Source organism: Heliangelus exortis, chromosome 13, assembly GCF_036169615.1.
Source record: "Heliangelus exortis chromosome 13, bHelExo1.hap1, whole genome shotgun sequence".
In the NCBI taxonomy this organism is placed as follows: Eukaryota; Metazoa; Chordata; class Aves; order Apodiformes; family Trochilidae; genus Heliangelus; species Heliangelus exortis.
In genome coordinates this window covers 17,587,626-17,608,308 of record NC_092434.1, presented here as the reverse complement: position 1 = coordinate 17,608,308, position 20,683 = coordinate 17,587,626, and the positions used below count along the sequence as shown (strand labels likewise).

The 20,683-nt window shown below is 58.7% G+C and overlaps 1 protein-coding gene across 1 annotated transcript; it reads right to left on the bottom strand.

Annotated features, from left to right (window-relative positions):
• Window positions 1-1,685: 1,685 nt before the first annotated feature.
• Window positions 1,686-19,860, bottom strand: GOT2 (glutamic-oxaloacetic transaminase 2). Its single transcript, XM_071757118.1, has 10 exons — window positions 19,684-19,860; window positions 14,333-14,489; window positions 13,133-13,261; window positions 10,889-10,948; window positions 10,606-10,767; window positions 9,290-9,394; window positions 8,238-8,388; window positions 5,734-5,899; window positions 4,131-4,281; window positions 1,686-2,842 (listed from the first exon to the last, which is right to left on the bottom strand). Exons 1-10 carry the CDS (start codon window positions 19,740-19,742, stop codon window positions 2,720-2,722), a joined length of 1,263 nt encoding a protein of 420 aa, XP_071613219.1. The 5' UTR covers window positions 19,743-19,860; the 3' UTR covers window positions 1,686-2,719.
• Between the last annotated feature and the right edge of the window lie 823 nt (window positions 19,861-20,683).

Here is a 20,683-nt window from a genome sequence, read left to right as displayed (position 1 = left end):
TTCCCCGCACCGGGGGCGGCGAGCCCGGGGGTGGTGCGGGTCACCCCGCTTTTGCAGGGGCCCGCCCGTCGTCGTCCTCCTCCCCACGCTCCATCCCCCCGGGGGACACCCACCCCCCGCGTGTCCCGGCCCCACTCACCGGGCGGTGGGAGCCCGTTCGGCTCCGCTCGGCCCCGGCTCCGGTCCCACTGGGCTCGGCGGCAGCGCAGCGCCGGCACCGCCCCACCCGCTGCACGCCGGGGCTTGTAGTCCGCCCCCGGCCCGGGGAAGCCTCCCCAGCGGCGGGGAGCAGGGGGTCAGGAGCTTCCCAGCTCCGGGAAACCCCTCCCAGGTCATCCCCGGCGCCCCGCAGGCAGGGAGAGGACGGGCAGGCAGCGCTGTGCTCCGGCTCCACCTTCACCGGGAAGAGGCCTCGGGACCGGCGGCTCCGGAGCCGGGCAGGACCGAGCCGGACCGCAGAACCCATCGCCATGAGGCAGCAGCACCCGGGGCAGGGAACGTGGTCGATTGCACAAACGGGAGGAAGCGGCAGCCGTGGGCATCGGGCCATGTAAACACCCGTGGCCCTGACACGCCGGCTCTGTCGGGAAGGGAGGGAAGCTCCGGCTCTCCCCGGGCCCGTGAGCACCGGGCAGCCCCGGGCTGGCTCCCGGGAGATGGATGGGTCCGTGTGCAGGAATGGGAGATGAGGACAGCGCTGCTAAATATCCTGGCAAACGTGACAGCGGCTGGAGAGAGCCCACACTTTCTCAGAGACCATCCCTAGCTGGGCTTGCTCCAGCGTGCTGCGGTGTCCAGGCACGGGGCTTTTCATAGAATCACAGAATGGGCTGGGCTGGAAGGGACCTCAGAGCTCATCAAGTCCAACCCTTGATCCACTCCCCCCGTGGTTCCCAGCCCATGGCACTGAGTGCCACATCCAGGCTCTTTGGAAATATCTCCAGGGATGGAGAATCCACCCCTTCCCTGGGCAGCCCATTCCAATGGCTGATCACCCTCTCCAGAAAGAAATTCTTTCTCATGTCCAACCTAAACCTCCCCTGGCACAACTTGAGACCTCTTGTGCCCTCTTGTCTTGCTGAGAGTTGCCTGGGAAAAGAGCCCAACCCCCCCCTGGCTCCAACCTCCTTTCAGGGAGTTGGAGAGAGTGATGAGGTCTCCCCTGAGCCTCCTCTTCTCCAGCCTCAACACCCCCAGCTCCCTCAGCCCTTCCTCACAGGACTTGTGCTGGATCCCTTCCCAGCCTCCTTGCTCTTCTCTGGACCTGCTCCAGCACCTCAATCTCCTTCCTGAGCTCAGGGGCCCAGAACTGGACACAGGACTCAAGCTGTGGCCTCCCCAGGGCTGAGCACAGGGGCAGAATCCCTTCCCTGGACCTGCTGGCCACGCTGTTCCTGAGCCAGCCCAGGATGCCATTGGCCTTCTTGGCCACCTGGGCACACTGCTGGCTCATGTTCAGCTTCCTTTTGGGAACCCCCTCACAGCTTCCATTTCAGGGCTGTGACAGTGGCTCCCACTTGGGGCAGCATCAGCCCCAACCCCTCCTGTTCTTGGGGCACACGACTGGGAACTGCCCTACACGGGCTCCTCAGCTGTGGTGACAACAGATCCCTGGTGCTGGGAGAATTTGGTGCACAGAAGGGACAGGATCCAGCTGCACACTGACAGGAGGAAGCCCCCAGCTTGACACAGCCATGCACCAGTTTATTTGGATTAAAAAAGTCCATCAAGTCACAGGGCCTCAGGGACACTGGCTTTGGAAGAACAGAGTGGTTTTTGAGTCATGGACTCAGACATTCCTCGAGATCTTTCCCTCCTGTTTTCTGATAAAATCAGAAATCTGTCTGAAGAGACCAGGTGAAAGGGAAACCCTGCGGCCTCCAGTGAGGGTGGACATGGCTTTGGGGTGCACACACAAGGACTTCTGGGGCACAGGGAGGGGCTGCTGTGGCTGGTGCAAGGCAGGGGAGAGGCAGAGACCAACAGAGCAGTTTTCAGGTGAGGTTCTTATTGGGCGGGATCAGAAATTGTTCCCCCTCAGGGCCCAGGAGTGAAGTCAGGAGAACCAGGAAGGTTTAGAGGAGGGTCAGGGGTCCATCCTACATACCAGTGCCACCGTGAATTACATCTGAAGAGATTCCCACATGGAATGAGCAAAGCCAATGGAGATTTTTAGCCGTGAGAAGTCCTCAGAGCTGGCTGTTAAGACGAAATGGCTTTGGCCCTGCCCAGCCCCAGGCCAGGCCAGGGAAGGACGGAGCCTGCTGGCAGCAGTGACCAGCTGAGGAGGTGGCAGGGACACACCCGAGCAGCCCTCCCACTCAGCCCACCCAGCTCCTCATCCCTTGCCACTCGGGCCAGAGGCCACAACAGCCTCACAAAGCCTTCTCATGGAGAAAGGAGCCTGGGGAAGCCTTTGGTGCCTCTACCAGTGGGATGGCAGAGTTAGGTATTTGCTTCCTCCAGTGCAGATGGATGCTGGGGCTGATGGACAAGGATGGACTGGAGGGGAGAATGGCTGTGAGGAGTGGGAGCCAGCGATGATGTCCCTGCTCTGCAGTGCAGGGCTGTTTGGACTAGGCTTCTACAACAACTTGTCTACAAGATACATTCAGCAGCAGCGTCAGGTGCTGTGGTTGGAAGCATTTTGCTCGTTTCCCTTCCCATCTTCAACCAGTGGGGAAGGGAAGGCCACCAGCTCCAGGGCACAGCTTTGTCTTTACTTTGTGACTTGGTGGATGGCATGAGCCAGGTAGCCCACATTGCCCGAGGTAACTCCTGCCACAGAGATCCTTCCGTCCTTTGTCATGTAGATGGAGAACTCCTTGATCAGCCTCTCCACCTGGGGGACAGAGCAGAGTTCAACTTCCAGGCCAGCCTTGGACTGCTGGCACAGCACTGCACAGCACTGCACAGCACTGCACAGCACTGCACAGCACTGCACTGCACTGCACAGCACAGCTCAGCACAGGGACAACAGCACAGGGACAACAGCACAGGGACAACAGCACAGGGACAACAGCACAGGGACAACACAGGGACAGCTCAGCACAGCTCAGCACTGCACTGCACAGCTCAGCACTGCAGAGGACAGCACAGAATAACACAGGGACAAGACCACAGGGACAGCTCAGCACAGCTCAGCACTGCACAGCACTGCACAGCACTGCACAGCACTGCACAGGACAACACAGCTCAGCACAGGGACAACAGCACAGGGACAGCTCAGCACAGCTCAGCACTGCACTGCACAGCTCAGCACAGGACAGCACAGCACTGCACTGCACAGCTCAGCACTGCACTGCACTGCAGAGGACAGCACAGAATAACACAGGGACAAGACCACAGGGACAGCTCAGCACAGCTCAGCACAGCTCAGCACAGGGACAACAGCACAGGGACAACAGCACAGGGACAACAGCACAGGGACAACAGCACAGGGACAGCACAGGGACAGCACAGGGACAGCACAGGGACAGCTCAGCTCAGCACAGCACTGCATAGCTCAGCACTGCACTGCAGAGGACAGCACAGGACAGTACAGGATAACACAGGGACAAGACCACAGGGACAAGACCACAGGGACAAGACCACAGGGACAAGACCACAGGGACACGACCACAGGGACACGACCACAGGGACACGACCACAGGGACACGACCACAGGGACACGACCACAGGGACAGCACAGGACAGCTCAGCACTGCACAGCTCAGCACACATTCCCCCAGCTTGCCAGAACTGGAAGTCAACTGGGAGCCAGCAGCCATGGCATCCCACAGCCTGCAGGGCACCTGACAAACCACCAGAGATGTGCTCAGCCCTGGGGCAACACACAAACCCTGCAGGTGTTGTCACCTTGCTTGAGCTGGCTTTTAGGGTCACCTCAGAGCTGCACCAAGTGACAGTTTCCTTTGCCAGATAAGCAGCCCATGTCTGCTTTCAGCCCCCACAGCACAGCAGGGCACAGAGCAGGACTTGGGTCCTTGCAATGCTCCAGTGCTCCAAGCTGGGAGGATGTTCCTCCTGGAGGAAGAATTCCCCATGAGGGTGCATTTTGGCATTTGCAGTCAAATTCTCACCACCAAGGACCACAAATGACACTTTGAATCCACAAGAAGAGTGTTTACCTGCTCTGGCTTCAGCCCAGTGAAGCAGAACATGCCAATCTGGTCAGTGATGTGCTGCCAGTTGTGGGAAGATCCCTCTTTCTTGAGGTTGGACACCAGCTGAGTCCTCATGCTGATGATCCTGTCAGCCATGCTCTTCACCTCCACCAGCCTGAGAAACCAACCCAGGAACCATTTAAGAGGACAGTTGGGATGCACCAGTGCTGTCTGTTCCCTCCCTGCCACTACCAGGAATCAACCCTCTCCACGTGGAAGGGTCTCACACCCCAAAACCATGAGGGATGCAGATGAGCAAAGACCAGAGAGCATGAACCTGCAGTTTCAGCTGGGCAGCTGCTTCTTTCCCCTGGTTACCAGGAGCTGACTCCTATTTATTTATTCCAAAGCTGCTGAACACTGCTACCAGAGTACCAACACCTCTCACTTCTGAAACCCACCTGCAAGTAGGAGCCCTGGTGCCAGCACTGCCCAAACCCAGACAAAATAATCATCCAAAGACAACTGCAGCCTGCAAGGGCTCCTCCCAGAAGCAGCAGACATCCCTGCTCCCAGGCAACAGAGCCAGGAGACATCTCCACTGGGTCCTGGATCAGGCAGAGCTGCCAGCCTGCCAAAGCAGCAGCACACTGCCAGCCTTTGTTCTGCCAGGCCAGCTGCTGGCAGGAGCAGGACACTGAGGGGCTGGGAAAACAGCACAGGCTGATGCCAGGAAGCAGGCTTAGGGCACGTGGGTTACATTCCTGGGGCTTATTCCCAGGTGGCTTCCACTTCCCCACTGTGAGACAGATGCCTACAACACCTCAGTCAGTCTTTTCCACTCTCTGGACAGACCTCCTGCAGACTTCAACCCTCTGTGAGCTTTATCCCCTCCTTTACCCCTCTGAGGCTGAGAAAACTGAGTCTGTACATCCTTGAGAAGGCTCAGGGGAGACCTTGTTATGATGTTCCAGTACCTAAAGGGCAGCTCCAAAGCAGATGGAGACTCCCTGTTTACAAGGAGTCCCATGGACAGGATGAGGGGCAATGGGCACAAGGTGCTCCTGGGGAGATTCTGACTGAACACAAGAGGGAAATTTTTCACCCTGAGGACAGTCAGACCCTGGAATGGTCTCCCAGGGGAAGGGGTGGATTCCCATGGACAGGATGAGGGGCAATGGGCACAAGGTGCTCCTGGGGAGATTCTGACTGAACACAACAAGGAAATTTTTCACCCTGAGGACAGTCAGACCCTGGAATGGTCTCCCAGGGGAAGGGGTGGATTCCCCCACTAGGGAAAGTTGGAAGTCTCAGCTTCAGGGTGTGCTGGGACATCTCAGATAAACAATAATATTAGAGGGCTTGGACCAGATGATCCCTAAGGTCCTTTCCAACCTGAAAGTTGTATGATCTACACTTTACTGCCCTGGTAACACAAGGGAAAGCTGTTTGTGTCACGTTGGACTGATACCAGCTGGTGCCGGGACACGAGCAGGGATTTCTCCAGAGGAAAGAGGTGACACCTGGTTCTGACTGTACCCCTGAAGTGATGAGCTACTCACAACAGGCAGCACAGCACAGGGCACACCTCCCTGCCCTGAGCAAGCAGCAGGACTCCCCCTCTTACCACTCCTTCCGAAGGTCAGGGGTGTTGAGGATGGCAGAGGCGATGCGGGCTCCGTTCATGGGGGGGTTGGAGTACATGGGGCGGACCAGGATCTTCAGCTGAGATTCCACCCTCTTGGCTTCCTCTGCGTCGTGACAGATCACCGTGAAGGCACCCACACGTTCTCCTGAAAGAGGGGCAGTCAGGTCCCTGCCTCTGCCTCACAGAGACACCCCACGGCTTGAGCAGAGAGCCCCAGAAGGGTCTCCAGAAGCTCCCGGCTTAAGCAGAGCCCTAGAAGGGTCTCCAGAAGCTCCTGGCTTAAGCAGAGCCCTAGAAGGGTCTCCAGAAGCTCCTGGCTTAAGCACAGCCCTAGAAGGGTCTCCAGAAGCTCCTGGCTTGAGAAGAGCCCTAGAAGGGTCTCCAGAACCTCTCAGCTTAAGTAGAGAGCCCTAGAAGGGTCTCCAGCAGCTCCTGGCTTAAGCAGAGGGCCCTAGAAGGGTCTCCAGAAGCTCCTGGCTTAAGCAGAGAGCCCTAGAAGGGTCTCCAGAAGCTCTCAGCTTAAGCAGAGAGCCCTAGAAGGGTCTCCAGCAGCTCCTGGCTTAAGCAGAGAGCCCTAGAAGGGTCTCCAGCCTCCTGGCTTGAGCAGAGAGCCCTAGAAGGGTGTCCAGCAGCTCCCAGGAGGTTCTCCTCCCACCAGCAGGTTGTCTCCTGTGCCCTGATGAATGCAGGCAGCAGAAAGGCACTGGCTGCTAAAGCCTGGAGGCAGTGGGGTTCTCCTCCAGCACCCTGGCTGCAAGAGTATCCACACCACCTGAGTCCTGCTGAGGTTGCTGTGTACCACTGTCTGAAAGCAATTATCCTGCCATGTTGTAAAATCTACGTTATCAAATTACTGATAAGATTAAAACAGAAAGAGATTTACTCAAGAAACTGCACCTCATCAGACAGGCCATGGCAGCAACACTGCTTTTAGCTGTGGAAATGCAGCTAGTTTAGGATCCTAGGATCTGATGATCTCCTAGGACCTGATGCACATTCCACAGAGCTGCTGAGAGCTTTGTCAGTGCTACATCAGTGGTTGGATGACCTCAAAGGTTTTTTCCCTGTGATCCCACCTGCCCTACTCACCATACAGCCCCGTGTTCTCTGATCCCACCTGCCCTACTCACCATACAGCCCCGTGTTCTGTGATCCCACCTGCCCTACTCACCATACAGCCCCGTGTTCTGTGACCCCACCTGCCCTACTCACCATACAGCCCCGTGTTCTGTGACCCCACCTGCCCTACTCCCCATACAGCCCCGTGTTCTGTGATCACACCTGCCCTACTCACCATACAGCCCCGTGTTCTCTGATCCCACCTGCCCTACTCCCCATACAGCCCTGTGTTCTGTGACCCCACCTGCCCTACTCACCATACAGCCCCGTGTTCTGTGATCACACCTGCCCTACTCACCATACAGCCCCATGTTCTGTGACCCCACCTGCCCTACTCCCCATACAGCCCTGTGTTCTCTGATCCCACCTGCCCTACTCACCATACAGCCCCGTGTTCTGTGACCCCACCTGCCCTACTCACCATACAGCCCTGTGTTCTGTGACCCCACCTGCCCTACTCCCCATACAGCCCTGTGTTCTCTGATCCCACCTGCCCTACTCACCATACAGCCCTGTGTTCTCTGATCCCACCTGCCCTACTCACCATACAGCCCCGTGTTCTCTGATCCCACCTGCCCTACTCACCATACAGCCCCATGTTCTGTGATCCCACCTGCCCTACTCACCATACAGCCCCGTGTTCTGTGATCCCACCTGCCCTACTCACCATACAGCCCCGTGTTCTGTGATCCCACCTGCCCTACTCACCATACAACCCCGTGTTCTCTGATCCCACCTGCCCTACTCACCATACAGCCCTGTGTTCTCTGATCCCACCTGCCCTACTCACCATACAGCCCCGTGTTCTGTGACCCCACCTGCCCTACTCCCCATACAGCCCCGTGTTCTGTGACCCCACCTGCCCTACTCACCATACAGCCCCGTGTTCTCTGATCCCACCTGCCCTACTCACCATACAGCCCCGTGTTCTGTGACCCCACCTGCCCTACTCCCCATACAGCCCTGTGTTCTCTGATCCCACCTGCCCTACTCACCATACAGCCCCGTGTTCTCTGATCCCACCTGCCCTACTCACCATACAGCCCCGTGTTCTGTGATCCCACCTGCCCTACTCACCATACAACCCCGTGTTCTCTGATCCCACCTGCCCTACTCACCATACAGCCCCGTGTTCTGTGACCCCACCTGCCCTACTCCCCATACAGCCCCGTGTTCTGTGACCCCACCTGCCCTACTCACCATACAGCCCCGTGTTCTCTGATCCCACCTGCCCTACTCACCATACAGCCCCGTGTTCTGTGACCCCACCTGCCCTACTCACCATACAGCCCCGTGTTCTCTGATCCCACCTGCCCTACTCACCATACAGCCCCGTGTTCTCTGATCACACCTGCCCTACTCACCATACAGCCCCATGTTCTTGGCATAGGACTGTGCCAGGAGGACATTGATGCCCTGCTCGATGAAATGCCGCACGGCCCAGGCGTCCCTGTTGATGTCCCCGCTGGCAAAGCCCTGATAGGCCATGTCAAAGTACACCAGGAGGTTCCTTTTCTGCCAGCAAAGAGAGGAGAGAGCATCACAGGAGGAGAACATCCCCCCAGGGAACAGGGCAGTAGGCTGGGAAGAGCCATGCAGGCAGCAGCCTCCTCAATGGCAACTGTTCTTCCCAAGTGGAGGCGTTCCCTGTCATTTGCCAGAGGGAAGGCAGCTCAAACCCCCCCAGCTGCCCACCACACACCACAACAGCAGGTAAACCCCCCCCTCAGTGCAGTTATGGGACATGCAGTCTGGCCCAGGAGGCAGAAGTGGATTCAGCAGCAATGAGTTACTCCGTTTCAGTGTCCCTTGTATTGTCAGTTTCCAGGAAAACCACCTGGGAATGCTGGGCAGGTACCAGCCCTTCCAAGACCTCCAGGCAGATAACCCAGGGACAGTCACCTGCAGGCCAAAGGGGCTGCTTTGGTATCTATCAATTCTCAGGACATTTGGCATCCCCAAGCCAAATGTCACTGCCTACAGCTTGGGAGCACAGCAGGGAGGAGGAAGAGAAGGATGAAGGAAGGACCTGTCCCTCTCTGTCTCCAGCTGAAGCTTGCATGGAGACACCAAGCAGATGAAAGCTCCCCGTGCAGCTACCACAGTTCACTCTTTCAACCCTGCTGCTCTCCTTTTTCAACCCTGCTGCTCTCCTTTTTCAACCCTGCTGCTCTCCTTTCAGTGCTCTCCCTCCCCTGGCTTCCTGGGAAGGTGCCAGTAGAACATCAGGCAGCCAGCTAGAAGCTTTATGGGTGCACTTGTTGGCTCCTGTCTCCAGAGCAGGAACAAGACACCCCTCCTGGCCTCAGGGAAGGGGGTAACCTTTAGAGCAGTGAAGGCCTCATGCCACCCACGAATGCCCAGAGATGTGGATTTCCCAGGAGCAGCACGGTGCCCCTGGAACACTGCTGCTCACCTTCACTGTAGCTGCCAGCTCCTTCCATTGCTCCTGCCGGGGATCCACCCCGGTGGGGTTGTGAGCACAAGCATGCAAGAGGATGATGCTCTTCTCTGGAATTTTCTAAAGAAAGATGTTACAGGAGATGAATTATTAATGAGATCCGAGCACCTCCTGAGCAGCTGAGATGAGACTCTTGCCCTGGACGGCTTAGACAAGCTCTGCAAGGCTTTAAGGCTTGATATGATGCCTTCAGACACCATGTTTAGGCTAAAGCAAGATGATCCCTACACCTACACCTCCATCCAGGTCTGGAGCCCTCAGCACAGGAAGGGCCTGATGGAGTGGGGCCAGAGGAGGGACAGGAAAATGCTCAGGGGGCTGGAACACCTCTGCTGTGAGGACAGGCTGAGGGAGCTGGGGGGGTTCAGCCTGGAGAAGAGAAGGCTCCAGGGAGACCTCAGAGTGACCTCCCAGTGTCTGAAGGGGCTCCAGGAAGGCTGAGAGGGACTGTGTGCAAGGGCCTGGAGTGATGGGATGAGGGGCAGTGGTTTGAAGGAGAGGAGATTTAGGTGGGATGTTAGGAACAAGTTCTTTGCCATGAGGATGGGGGAACAAGGGCACAGGTTGCCCATGGCTGAGGCCTCAGCCCTGCAGATATTCAAGGTGAGGCTTGAGGAGGCTCTGAGCAACCTGAGCTGGGTGAGGGTGTCCCTGCTGAGTGCAGGGGGGTTGGGCTGGGTGACCCTTGGAGGTCCCTTCCTTTCAACCCAAATTATTCTGTGGTTCTATGAGAGGAGTGAGGGTCAGGCCCCAGGACAGGCTGGGAACCACAGTGTTTGGGGGTCTCACCACCAGCCCCCTCCCAGCTGGCTTTGGGGGGAGTGAGTGACAGTGAGAATAGCTTGGGGAAAAGGTGTCTGTTTTTATATTTACAATTATATTATTGTATGATATATATTATTATATTTATATAATATATATAATTATATTTCTAATTATATTATTTATATAAATAGGTTTGTTCTTCTTGGTGTAGGTAAGTGAAGGGGGGAGGGGGTGTCCAGGGAGGGGATTTGGCCATTGCTGCTGGGAACTCTGAAGCCACTGGAGGCTTTGAAGCCACCAAGAGCTTGGCAGGAGCAGAGCAGTGATGCCTCACCCCGAGTCACTCCCAGCCCAGCTGGCAGAAACCTGCCAGCACCAGCACCTGGTTCCAAACCTGAGCTGGGTGAGGGTGTCCCTGCTGACTGCAGGGGGGTTGGGCTGGGTGACCCTTGGAGGTCCCTTCCTTCCAACCCAAATTATTCTGTGCTTTTTGAAAGGCAACTCACAGAAATGTCATCCATGGCTCCAGAGAAGTCAAGGCTGCACGTCTTGGGGTCGTAATAGCGATAAGCCTGAAGCTGCAGCCCAGCATCCCGAAAAATGGGGGTGTGGTTGCCCCAGGATGGTTTGGGTAGGTACACATCACGGCTGGACTTGAAGAAACGTTGCTGATCAAGAGAAGGACACAGTGTTCATACAGCTTGAACAGATTCAGGCAGGTAAAACCCCCCAGAGATTCAGCTCTGGTCAAAAGATGTCCTTTCCTTCCCCCACTGGCCGTGGACTCACCAAAAAGTTGGCTCCGATTCGCAGAGATCCGGTCCCAGAAATACCCTGCACAGTGACATACTGCAGGGGAGGAAACAAAGAGATGGATCTGAGCAGCCACCAATCTCTGTCCCTGCCTCAGCATTAACACCCAAACAGGGACATGAGGCTGGAGGGGACCACGTGGCTCAGCAACTCCAGTTGCAGGGAGCTGGATGGGAGTTGCTGTTCCCAAGGCAGGGTTATTTCCCTCCTCAGGAAGGGCTGCTTCACCCCAGCCTTCAGAAGCAGTTTGCTTTGGGCCAGCTTGCAACTCAGAGGCATGAGACCCCTGCCAATTGTTCCACTACATGGGCACCCTCACATCAACCAGGGGCCAAGACAGCACTGCCCACCCCTGCTGCCCAGCCCCTGCTGCCCAGCCCCTGCTCCCCACCCCTTGCTCCCCACCCTTTGCTCCCCTCCCCCTGCTCCCCACCCCTGGTCCCCAACCCCTGCTCCCCACCCCCTGCTCCCCACCCCCTGCTCCCCACCCCCTGCTCCCCCCCCCTGCTGCCCACCCCCTGCTGCCCACCCCTTCATCCCCACCCCCTGCTCCCCAACCCCTGCTCCCCCCCCTGCTCCCCACGCCCTGCTCCCCACCCCTGCTCCCCAACCCCTGCTCCCCAACCCCTGCTCCCCAACCCCTGCTCCCCACCCCTTGCTCCCCATCCCTGCTCCCCACCCCCTGCTCCCCACCCCCTGCTCCCCAACCCCTGCTGCCCACCCCTGCTGCCCACCCCCTGCTCCCCACCCCCTGCTCCCCATCCCTGCTCCCCACCCCCTGCTCCCCACCCCTTGCTCCCCACCCCCTGCTCCCCACCCCTGCTCCCCACCCCTGCTCCCCACCCCCTGCTCCCCACCCCTTGCTCCCCACCCTTGCTGCCCACCCCCTGCTCCCCACCCCTTGCTCCCCACCCCCTGCTCCCCACCCCTGCTCCCCACCCCCTGCTCCCCACCCCCTGCTCCCCACCCCCTGCTCCCCAACCCCTGCTCCCCACCCTTGCTGCCCACCCCCTGCTCCCCAGCCCCTGCTGCCCACCCCCTGCTCCCCAGCCCCTGCTCCCCAGCCCCTGCTCCCCATCCTCTGCTCCCCACCCCCTGCTCCCCAACCCCTGCTCCCCACCCTTGCTGCCCACCCCCTGCTCCCCACCCCCTGCTCCCCACCCCTGCTCCCCACCCCCTGCTCCCCACCCCCTGCTCCCCACCCCCTGCTCCCCACCCCCTGCTCCCCACCCCCTGCTCCCCACCCCCTGCTGCCCACCCCCTGCTCCCCAGCCCCTGCTCCCCACCCCTGCTCCCCACCCCCTGCTCCCCACCCCCTGCTCCCCACCCCCTGCTCCCCACCCCCTGCTGCCCACCCCCTGCTCCCCAGCCCCTGCTCCCCACCCCCTGCTCCCCACCCCCTGCTCCCCACCCCCTGCTCCCCACCCCCTGCTCCCCACCCCCTGCTCCCCACCCCCTGCTCCCCACCCCCTGCTCCCCATCCCCTGCTCCCCACCCCTGCTCCCCACCCCCTGCTCCCCACCCCCTGCTCCCCACCCCTGCTCCCCACCCCTGCTCCCCACCCCCTGCTGCCCACCCCCTGCTGCCCACCCCCTGCTCCCCACCCCTGCTCCCCACCCCTGCTCCCCATCCCTGCTCCCCACCCCCTGCTCCCCACCCCCTGCTCCCCACCCCTGCTCCCCACCCCCTGCTGCCCACCCCCTGCTCCCCACCCTTGCTCCCCACCCCCTGCTCCCCACTCCCTGCTGCCCACCCCTGCTGCCCACCCCCTGCTGCCCACCCCCTGCTGCCCACCCCCTGCTCCCCAGCCCCTGCTCCCCAACCCCTGCTCCCCACCCCTTGCTCCCCACCCTTTGCTCCCCACCCTTGCTGCCCAACCCCTGCTCCCCAATCCCTGCTCCCCACCCCCTGCTCCCCAACCCCTGCTCCCCAACCCCTGCTCCCCACCCCCTGCTCCCCAGCCCCTGCTCCCCACCCCTGCTCCCCACCCCTGCTCCCCACCCCCTGCTCCCCAGCCCCTGCTCCCCACCCCTGCTCCCCATCCCTTGCTCCCCACCCCCTGCTGCCCACCCCCTGCTCCCCAACCCCTGCTCCCCACCCTTGCTGCCCACCCCCTGCTCCCCACCCCCTGCTCCCCACCCCCTGCTCCCCACCCCTTGCTCCCCACTCCCTGCTCCCCACTCCCTGCTCCCCACCCCCTGCTCCCCATCCCCTGCTCACCCGCCCGTTCTTGAACGCCTCGCTGTTTTCCCCCAGAGCCAGCTCTGCTGATGCCCTGGTGAAATCTGCCAGCCCCCCAATGGGCAAATATTCCTTGTCCATCTTCTTGGATGCTATCATGGCCTCTGCCTGGGAAGGACAACACACATTCAGCAAGGAAGGCATAGCCAGGAAACCCACTGGAGCCAGAGGAGAGCAGAGCTTCCAGCCCGTGAGGAGTCAGTGCTGCTGCCCAAGTGGGAGCTTTTCCTGCAGGAAGTGTGGCCCTTGCTGGAGGGCAGAGATTGTCTCTACACAGGGAGACCTCCCCAAAACAGGCCCTTGGCATGCTGGGAGTGTTACTGAACTCGATGGATCAAGTTTAAAAAAAAAAAAAAATTAAATCCAGAAGCCCGAGGATGGATCAAGTTAAAAAAAAAAAAAAGAAAAAAACAGAAACCCCAGGGAGTTTTGAAAGCAGCCTGTCTGGAAGGTAGCTCACCCAACCCTTCCACACAGCACCTCCCAGTTTGGTTCATTTCTATTTTTCAAACAGACCCAGCATCAGAAATCAGCCCAAGTCCCTACCTAACAGGATCAGAGAACAGAAGTGAGAACAGCAGACAAAGAGCCACACTCAGGTAAAATACAGCAACATCTGGAACACTCCAGGAACCCCTCCTGCACTGCCAGGGCAAGAGGATGGACTCTGGCAGCATTCAGATACCACCAGGGAACTGTTCCTGTGACTGCAGCCTCCTCAGCCATAACCCAGAACCAGCATGTGCTGACCCAGGGAGAACCAGGGCAAGGGATGGCTTTAAACCCCATCCTGAGGAGAAACGTGGACAACATGTCCTCCCTTTGCCAGGAGACCAGCCTGTGACAGCTGCTTCCCATTTGGTGGTCTATTTCTATGCTTGCAACCCTGAAAGGCTCTTTAATCCCCTCAAGGGCAGCACCCACATCCAGCTCCCTGGGCTGGAGTTTCAGTCTGGCTTAGGGAGAAACTGGTAACAAGGGCTCAGTGGAATTTCTAAGACTAATCCATGAAGGGGACAATGTCAGCTCCTCCCTCCAGTGTGGGCTGGCCTAGGGAGCACCAGGAATACCTTGAAGTTCAGAGGGCAGCCAGGCTGGAGAGCTCATGGAAATTGGCAACAAATTGGATTTAACTGGATGGGGATAAGCCCCAGGTTCCCTGTTTTATCCCCTCCTCACCTTGCGGACGCAGTTCAGGACATACGGCTTCCCGTTGTCGTCCCGGTATGCCCCCACACCCAGGTTCATCTTCTTGGAGTTGGTGTCACGTTTGAAAGCTTCTGTCACCCCCAGGATGGGGTCGGGGGGACCCATCTCTACGTGGGACCACCATGAGCTGAAGGGGAAAAAAAAATAGAGGCTAAAAATTAGGGTTGGAAGCTGGGCAGGGACATGCTCTAACACGGCTAGGAAGAAAATCCAAAATCTGGTCTTTAACCACTGAAAAAGGTACAAACAGTGGTGAGATAATTGTCCAGGGGTGAAAAAACACCACTCCTTGTAACTCTTTGATCCTTTAAGCAACTCCTCTAAGCACTGCACCCTACAGTGCAGAACAAGTCTCAGTCCACTTTGGCTGAAGATGCCCGACCTCTCCAAGACCTCCCAAGCCTGGGACTGGCCCTGCTGTCCTGAGCTGGCCCACCAGAAAGGCCCCAGAACATGAGCCTCAGCCTCTCATCCTCTGGCCAAGTGCCATCTTCTCCTAGCCCAGAGCTGGGATTGTGTGCCTGAGTGGGACCTCAGCCAGACCCCAGTGACTGAGGGTCACTGGGCAGTGCACAGAGGCACTGGGAGGTGCACAGAGCACAAATCCAGAGCCTCTTCCAAACTCCTGGAAACCAACCTGCTTTGCCTGCTAAGTGAGGTAAGGAAGGGATTTCTCCCTCCCTGCCCTACAAACTGTCTCACTGGATGAGGGATGTTGTCACCCAACACTGTTTCCTTGGCAATGGCAGAGGACTCTTTCTCCCCAGCGTGTGACAAAAGTGACAACTCCTTCCCTTGCTGTCAAGCAGGAAACCTCCCTGTGTGAGGAGGAGCTTTTGTGCCACTCTGCCACCCACCCACCCACCTGCTTCTGCCCTGTTGGCAGCACATCCTGAAGGCTCTCTTAATGCCAAGGGCACAACAGACCAGGCTATAAAAAGAAACCCCTCATTCTCTTTGGCCACAGCCTCTGTCTGAGCTCCTGTGTTGTGCAAGAGAAGCAGTGTGGTGGTTTTCAGCCCCCCTGGCAGAGGGTTAGGGCTGCAACAGCTCCCTCCTGACAAAAAGATTATTAAAGATTATGACTCCAGGCAGCTCTGAGCATCCTGACTCCCAGCATCACCCAGGCACTGTCCCAAACCTTTGCATTTGCCTGTGTGTGGAGACTGCATCTCCTTAGCACCTCAAACAGAATCAGCCCTCTTCAGATTTAACTGTTTTCCCCATCAGCACAGGATTTCCAAATAAATAGAAAACCTCCATTTCTCCTCTTGACAAGTTCTGTGGGAAAAAGGACAGCCAAGACATCCAAAGCAGAGCCATCTTGGGTAGTTTAAAAATGGCAGATGGGCTCAGAATTGTCTAGACCACTAACAACTCTTAATTACCTCTCTGGGTAAGGTCAGGATGAGTTTAGAGAGGAGGATGAGTCAGTTGTGCCAACAGCACACACCCTGCAGAGGCACTGGGGCTGTCAGGATGGGAGCAAAGCTTCCCAAGATCCACAGGTTTAGGAAAACACTGCTTTGGAAAAAACCTCCTGGCAATGAGGGGCAGGGGAACAAAGAAAGAGGCTCTGCCCAACACCTTCCTGGCAATGAGGGGCAGGGGAAGAGAGAAAGAGGCTCTGCCCAGGAGTGTGTCTCCCTGCAGCTCACCTTTTCCCAAATTATTTGGGTGCTGAGGGCTGCAGGAGCCTGAACATCTATTTTCAGGAGCTGCTGCTTGGGAGAAGGTGAGGACACCTCCTTTGTGCCAGAATTTCCCCAAGCAGCTTACAAGCCTTTGGGTTATTTAGGCCTTGATCCTGCAAACACTTAAGCAGGTCACTGGACTATTAATTCATTACTGCTGTAATTAATGCTGATCCTGCAGGCATTTACTTAAGCTGCAGCACTCCTGAGAGATAAGTACTTTTGTTCTGAGCTGGTCTTTCATCAGCTTAAGGCAGCAAGGGGTAGGGTTAGGACTGATTTTCCTGTTATCAGCCTGAAGATCTTCAGGTGAAGGCCAAAGAAAGATTCCTTTGCTCTTTCCAGGGAGCTGAGCTCTCAGGGAGACAGGAAAAAAAAGTCCAGGCTGTTGTCCAAATCCATCAAGATATCCAAGAGATCACAGAGGCAAAACTTTCCAGCTGGGGGGTTGGGAGAAGAGAGCCAGCAGGAATCTGAGGCCAGAGGTCCTGACACACCACTGCCCCTCTGTCACATTGTCACCCCTGTGCTGAGCTATAATTTATTTCCAGCAATTAAAAGAGCACCAGTCTTGGATAAAGGTCAAAGTTATAAAATTCACATCCTCTCTGCCAGGCTGGAGGTATTCCAGTGGAGAAAACTCCATGAAAAGTAGAGAAAACTCCTAAAGCTGGGGCTGAACTACCTGAAGGACACCTGATGTGAGCCAAGGGAAGGACATGAACCTGGACACAGGGGCCAAGGCAGAGCTGGGATGCTGAGCAGACACTCAGGCAGTCCCTGTATCCTTCAGCCAAACTTCTGAGCTGCCCTAAAGCACAGTGGAACAGAGAGAAGGTAGGAAAATGCCCCAGGAACTGCATAAACCTTTCAAAACCATGGTGGAGCTCATAGCCCAAGCTTCAGACACCTCAGAGTGTGCTCACAGACTCCACCAAAGCCCAGAAAGCCAGATCTCCTGGAGGTAAGGAAGTTCACAAGGCCAGAGAAGGCTCCCATTGTGAAGAGGCCAACCCATGTTCCCTGAGGTACAGCACAGTCAGATACTGGATTTCAAAACCTTCTGCCAAATCCCCCACAGCAGCTCTGCAAGCAGGAGCAGAGCAGAAACCACAGCTACAAGCAAATATTTACACAAAAACAATGTAGTGCCTGCTGGCTACTATCATCCTTTCAAGCCTAAAAATCTGTTGCCCAGTCAGCTTCAGGAAGCTTCCCACCAAGAAGGGCACTTAAAATAGCTGCCTGGTGACCCAGCAGCAGTCTTGTCACTCAGCATGTGCATGTCAAGGCAGACACTTTAACCAATCCAGATCTCTTCACCCAGCACAGGGCAGTTGAAACAGCTCAGAACCACGTGAAGGTGCTGAAGGAAAGAGAAACTGCTCAGCACTGCTTGGCATCCCCTCTTGCAGGGTGAGGAGTCACTTTTCCAAAGCAACTGGAGCTGTGCACAGAGGTTTTGTCCTTACCCCAGGGCTGGGCTGTACCCCTTCCAGGTGATCTCATCCCTTTTGGGTGACCTTGATGTAATTTGGTCATTTAGTTTGCTGTGTAACAAGCTTGAGGAAAGCAAAGCCCTCCCTTTGGCCACCCACACTCCAAGGGCAGAAAACACAACCTCCAGGTGGTTTTTTTTTTTCTACCTCCTGACTGAGCAGAGCTTGGGGAGAAGCTGGGATGGGAGTATTTCACATTGCAGAGAGGCTGTGCAGCATTAATCAATATCTAATAATCTTTATGTGCTGTAATGAGGAAAGAAAAATCCCACTGCTTCCCAGCAAGGAAAAGGAGCTGTTCTTTAGAGCCTACCAGGAGGCTGGAGAGCAGCTCTGGCTTCAGAGACAGCAGAGCCTGGAGCTGCTAGTGCTGAACTGGTCTTTACTGGTTCTCCCTGCTCCCCTCCTGCTCATGCCAGGTCGGTACCCCTGAAGTCCTGGCTCTAACAGGGGCACCCCTGCATCCTGACAGCACCCTCTGGTCCCTTTCCATGCTGTATTGGGTCCCCTCAGCCTCACCACAAGATCCATGAGGGGGAGCAGTGTCCCAGCCCTATTTCACAGTGCAGGGTCCCCCCCCAGCCCCACTGCACACCCCCAGCAGGACCCCAGCCCCATTTCACAGCACACGGGGTCCCTGGTGCACAGAGCACCACCACCAGCAGCACCCCAGCCCCACTGCACCCTGCACAAGGGGGTCTCCAGCCCCGTTTCTTGGTGCACAGGATCCCCCCAGCCCCACTGCATGGTTCCCCCCATCACCCCAGCTCCACGTCACAGAACATGGGCCCCTCACACCCTGATGCACAGTGCACGTTGCCAGCAGCACCCTCACCACGTTCCTTGGATCACAGGGCAATCCCAGCCCCAGTCCTCAGTGGGTGCCCCCTTTCCTGGTGCCCTGGGTGCTCCCAGCCCTGTTCCTGGGTGCCCTCAGCTCCATTTCTCAGTACCCTGGATGGCCCCAGCCCCGTTTCTTGGTGCACAGGACAATCCCAGCCCCGTTTCCTGGTGCCCTGGGTGCCCCCATCCTCGTTCCTCAGTGCCCTGGGTGCCGCCGACTCCCTTTCTCGGTGCCCTGGGTGCCCCCAGCCCCGTTCCTGGGTGCCCTCAGCCCCGTTTCTTGGTGCCCTGGGTACTCCCAGCCCCTTTCCCAGTGCCCTGGGTACCCCCAGCCCCATTTCTCAGTGCCCTGGGTGCCCTCAGCCCTGTTTCTTGGTGCACAGGGCAATCCTAGCCCCCTTTCCTGGTGCCCTGGGTGCCCCCAGCCCCGTTCCTGGGTACCCCCGGCCTTGTTCCTCGGTGCCCTGGGTGCTCCCAGCCCTCTTTCCCCGTGCCCTGGGTCCCCCCAGCCCCTTTCCTGGTGCCCTGGGTGCCCTCAGCCCCATTCCTGGGTGCCCTCAGCTCCGTTTCTCGGTGCCCTGGATGGCAATCCCAGTCCCGTTCCTCAGTTGCTGGGTGCCCCCAGCCCCTTTCCCGGTGCCCTGGGTGCCCCCAGCCCCTTTCCCGGTGCCCTGGGTGCCCTCAGCTCCGTTTCTCGGTGCTCTGGGTGCCCTCAGCCCCGTTTCTCGGTGCCCTCAGCTCCGTTTTCCGGTGCCCTGGATGGCAATCCCAATCCCAGTCCCGTTCCTCGGTGCCCTGGGTGCCCTCAGCCCCGTTTTTCAGTGCCCTGGGTGCTCCCAGCCCCGTTTCTCGGTGCCCTCAGCTCCGTTTCTCGGTGCCCTGGATGGCCCCAGCCCTGTTTCTTGGCGCACAGGACAATCCCAGACCCGTTTCCCGGCGCCCTGGGTACTCCCGGCCCCGTTTCCCGGTGCCCCGGGCGCCCTCCCCACGGCCCCGCTCGCCCTCCACAGCGGCTCCTCAAGGGCAGCCCGGGGGGCGCCCAGCCGGGCCGCAGCCAATCAGCGCCGCGCAGCCCCCGACCCGCGCGCTCCCCAGCCAATCGGATCGCCGTTCCCCCGGCAACACCCCGCCCCACCGCGCACGTCACCGGCGGTGCCTACCGGGACCCCTTCCCCTCACAGCCCCCTCACCGGCCTCCCTCGCCTCACGGGGCCGCCCCTGCGCAGCCCCTTCGCCGGTACCGCACGGGCAGCCCCGGAGGGGGAGCGCGTCCCTCAGCCCTCACCTGGCGCGGGCGGCGAGGCGCGGGGCGGCGAGGAAGCGGCTGGTGTGGAGCAGAGCCATGGCGGCGGCGGCGGCAGCGGGTGGCGAACGGACACTTCACGCGGCAGACGCCGGTCTGGAGCCCCGCCCCGCGTATGCTCCGCCCCGCTCCGGGCAAGACCCGAGCCCGCCCCCTGGCGGCCCGGAGGACTCACTGCAGCCGCGCCGCACGAACCGGCCCGGGATGGACCGCGTAGAACCGGGCTGTGACGGGCTATGCCGGGCAGTACCGGGCTGAAACGGGCTGTGCCGGGCAGTACCAGGCAGTACCGAGCAGTACCGGGCTGTGCCGGGCAGTACCGAGCAGTACCGAGCAGAACCGGGCAGTGCCGGGCTTTGCCGGGCAGTACCGAGCAGTACCGGGCAGTACCGAGCTGTGCCGGGCAGTACCGGGCTGAAACGGGCAGTACCGAGCAGAACCGGGCAGTACCGGGCAGTACCGGGCAGTACCGAGCAGTACCGAGCAGTACCGAGCAGAACCGGGCTGTCCCGGGCTGTCCCGGGCTGTGCCGAGCAGTACCGGGCAGTACCGAGCTGTGCCGGGCAGTACCGGGCTGAAACGGGCAGTACCGGGCAGTACCGGGCTGTGCTGGGCAGTACCGGGCTGAAACGGGCAGTACCGAGCAGTACCGGGCAGTGACGGGCAGTACCGGGCTGTGCCGGGCTGTACTGGGTTATACCGGGCTTTACCGGGGTGTGCCCCGGTGTACTGGGTTGTACTGGACTCTGCTGGGATCAGGGGGTCTGCACTGGTCAGTACTGGAATATGGGGGGGGGGGCTGCACTGGTTTATGGGCGTCTGCACTGGGATGTAATGGGATATGTGAGGCTGCAGTGGGCTGTACTGGGACAGGGATGGCTGTACTGGGCAATACTGGGCAATACTGGGCTGTACAAGGCTCCACGGGGCTGTGCTGTAAGCTGTGGAGAACTGGGCTGTACTGGGTCATACAGGACCTGGG

Excerpts from the sequence above, each read along its gene's own strand:
- GOT2 (XM_071757118.1), bottom strand. The coding sequence starts at position 19,742 with ATGGCTCTGCTCCACACCAGCCGCTTCCTCGCCGCCCCGCGCCTCGCC. Across the intron at positions 10,949-13,132 it reads AGGCGTTCAAGAACGGGCGG|TATGTCACTGTGCAGGGTAT; the intron begins GTGAGCAGGGGA and ends CCTCCCCTGCAG. Across the intron at positions 2,843-4,130 it reads CTGGGCTGAAGCCAGAGCAG|GTGGAGAGGCTGATCAAGGA; the intron begins GTAAACACTCTT and ends TCTGTCCCCCAG.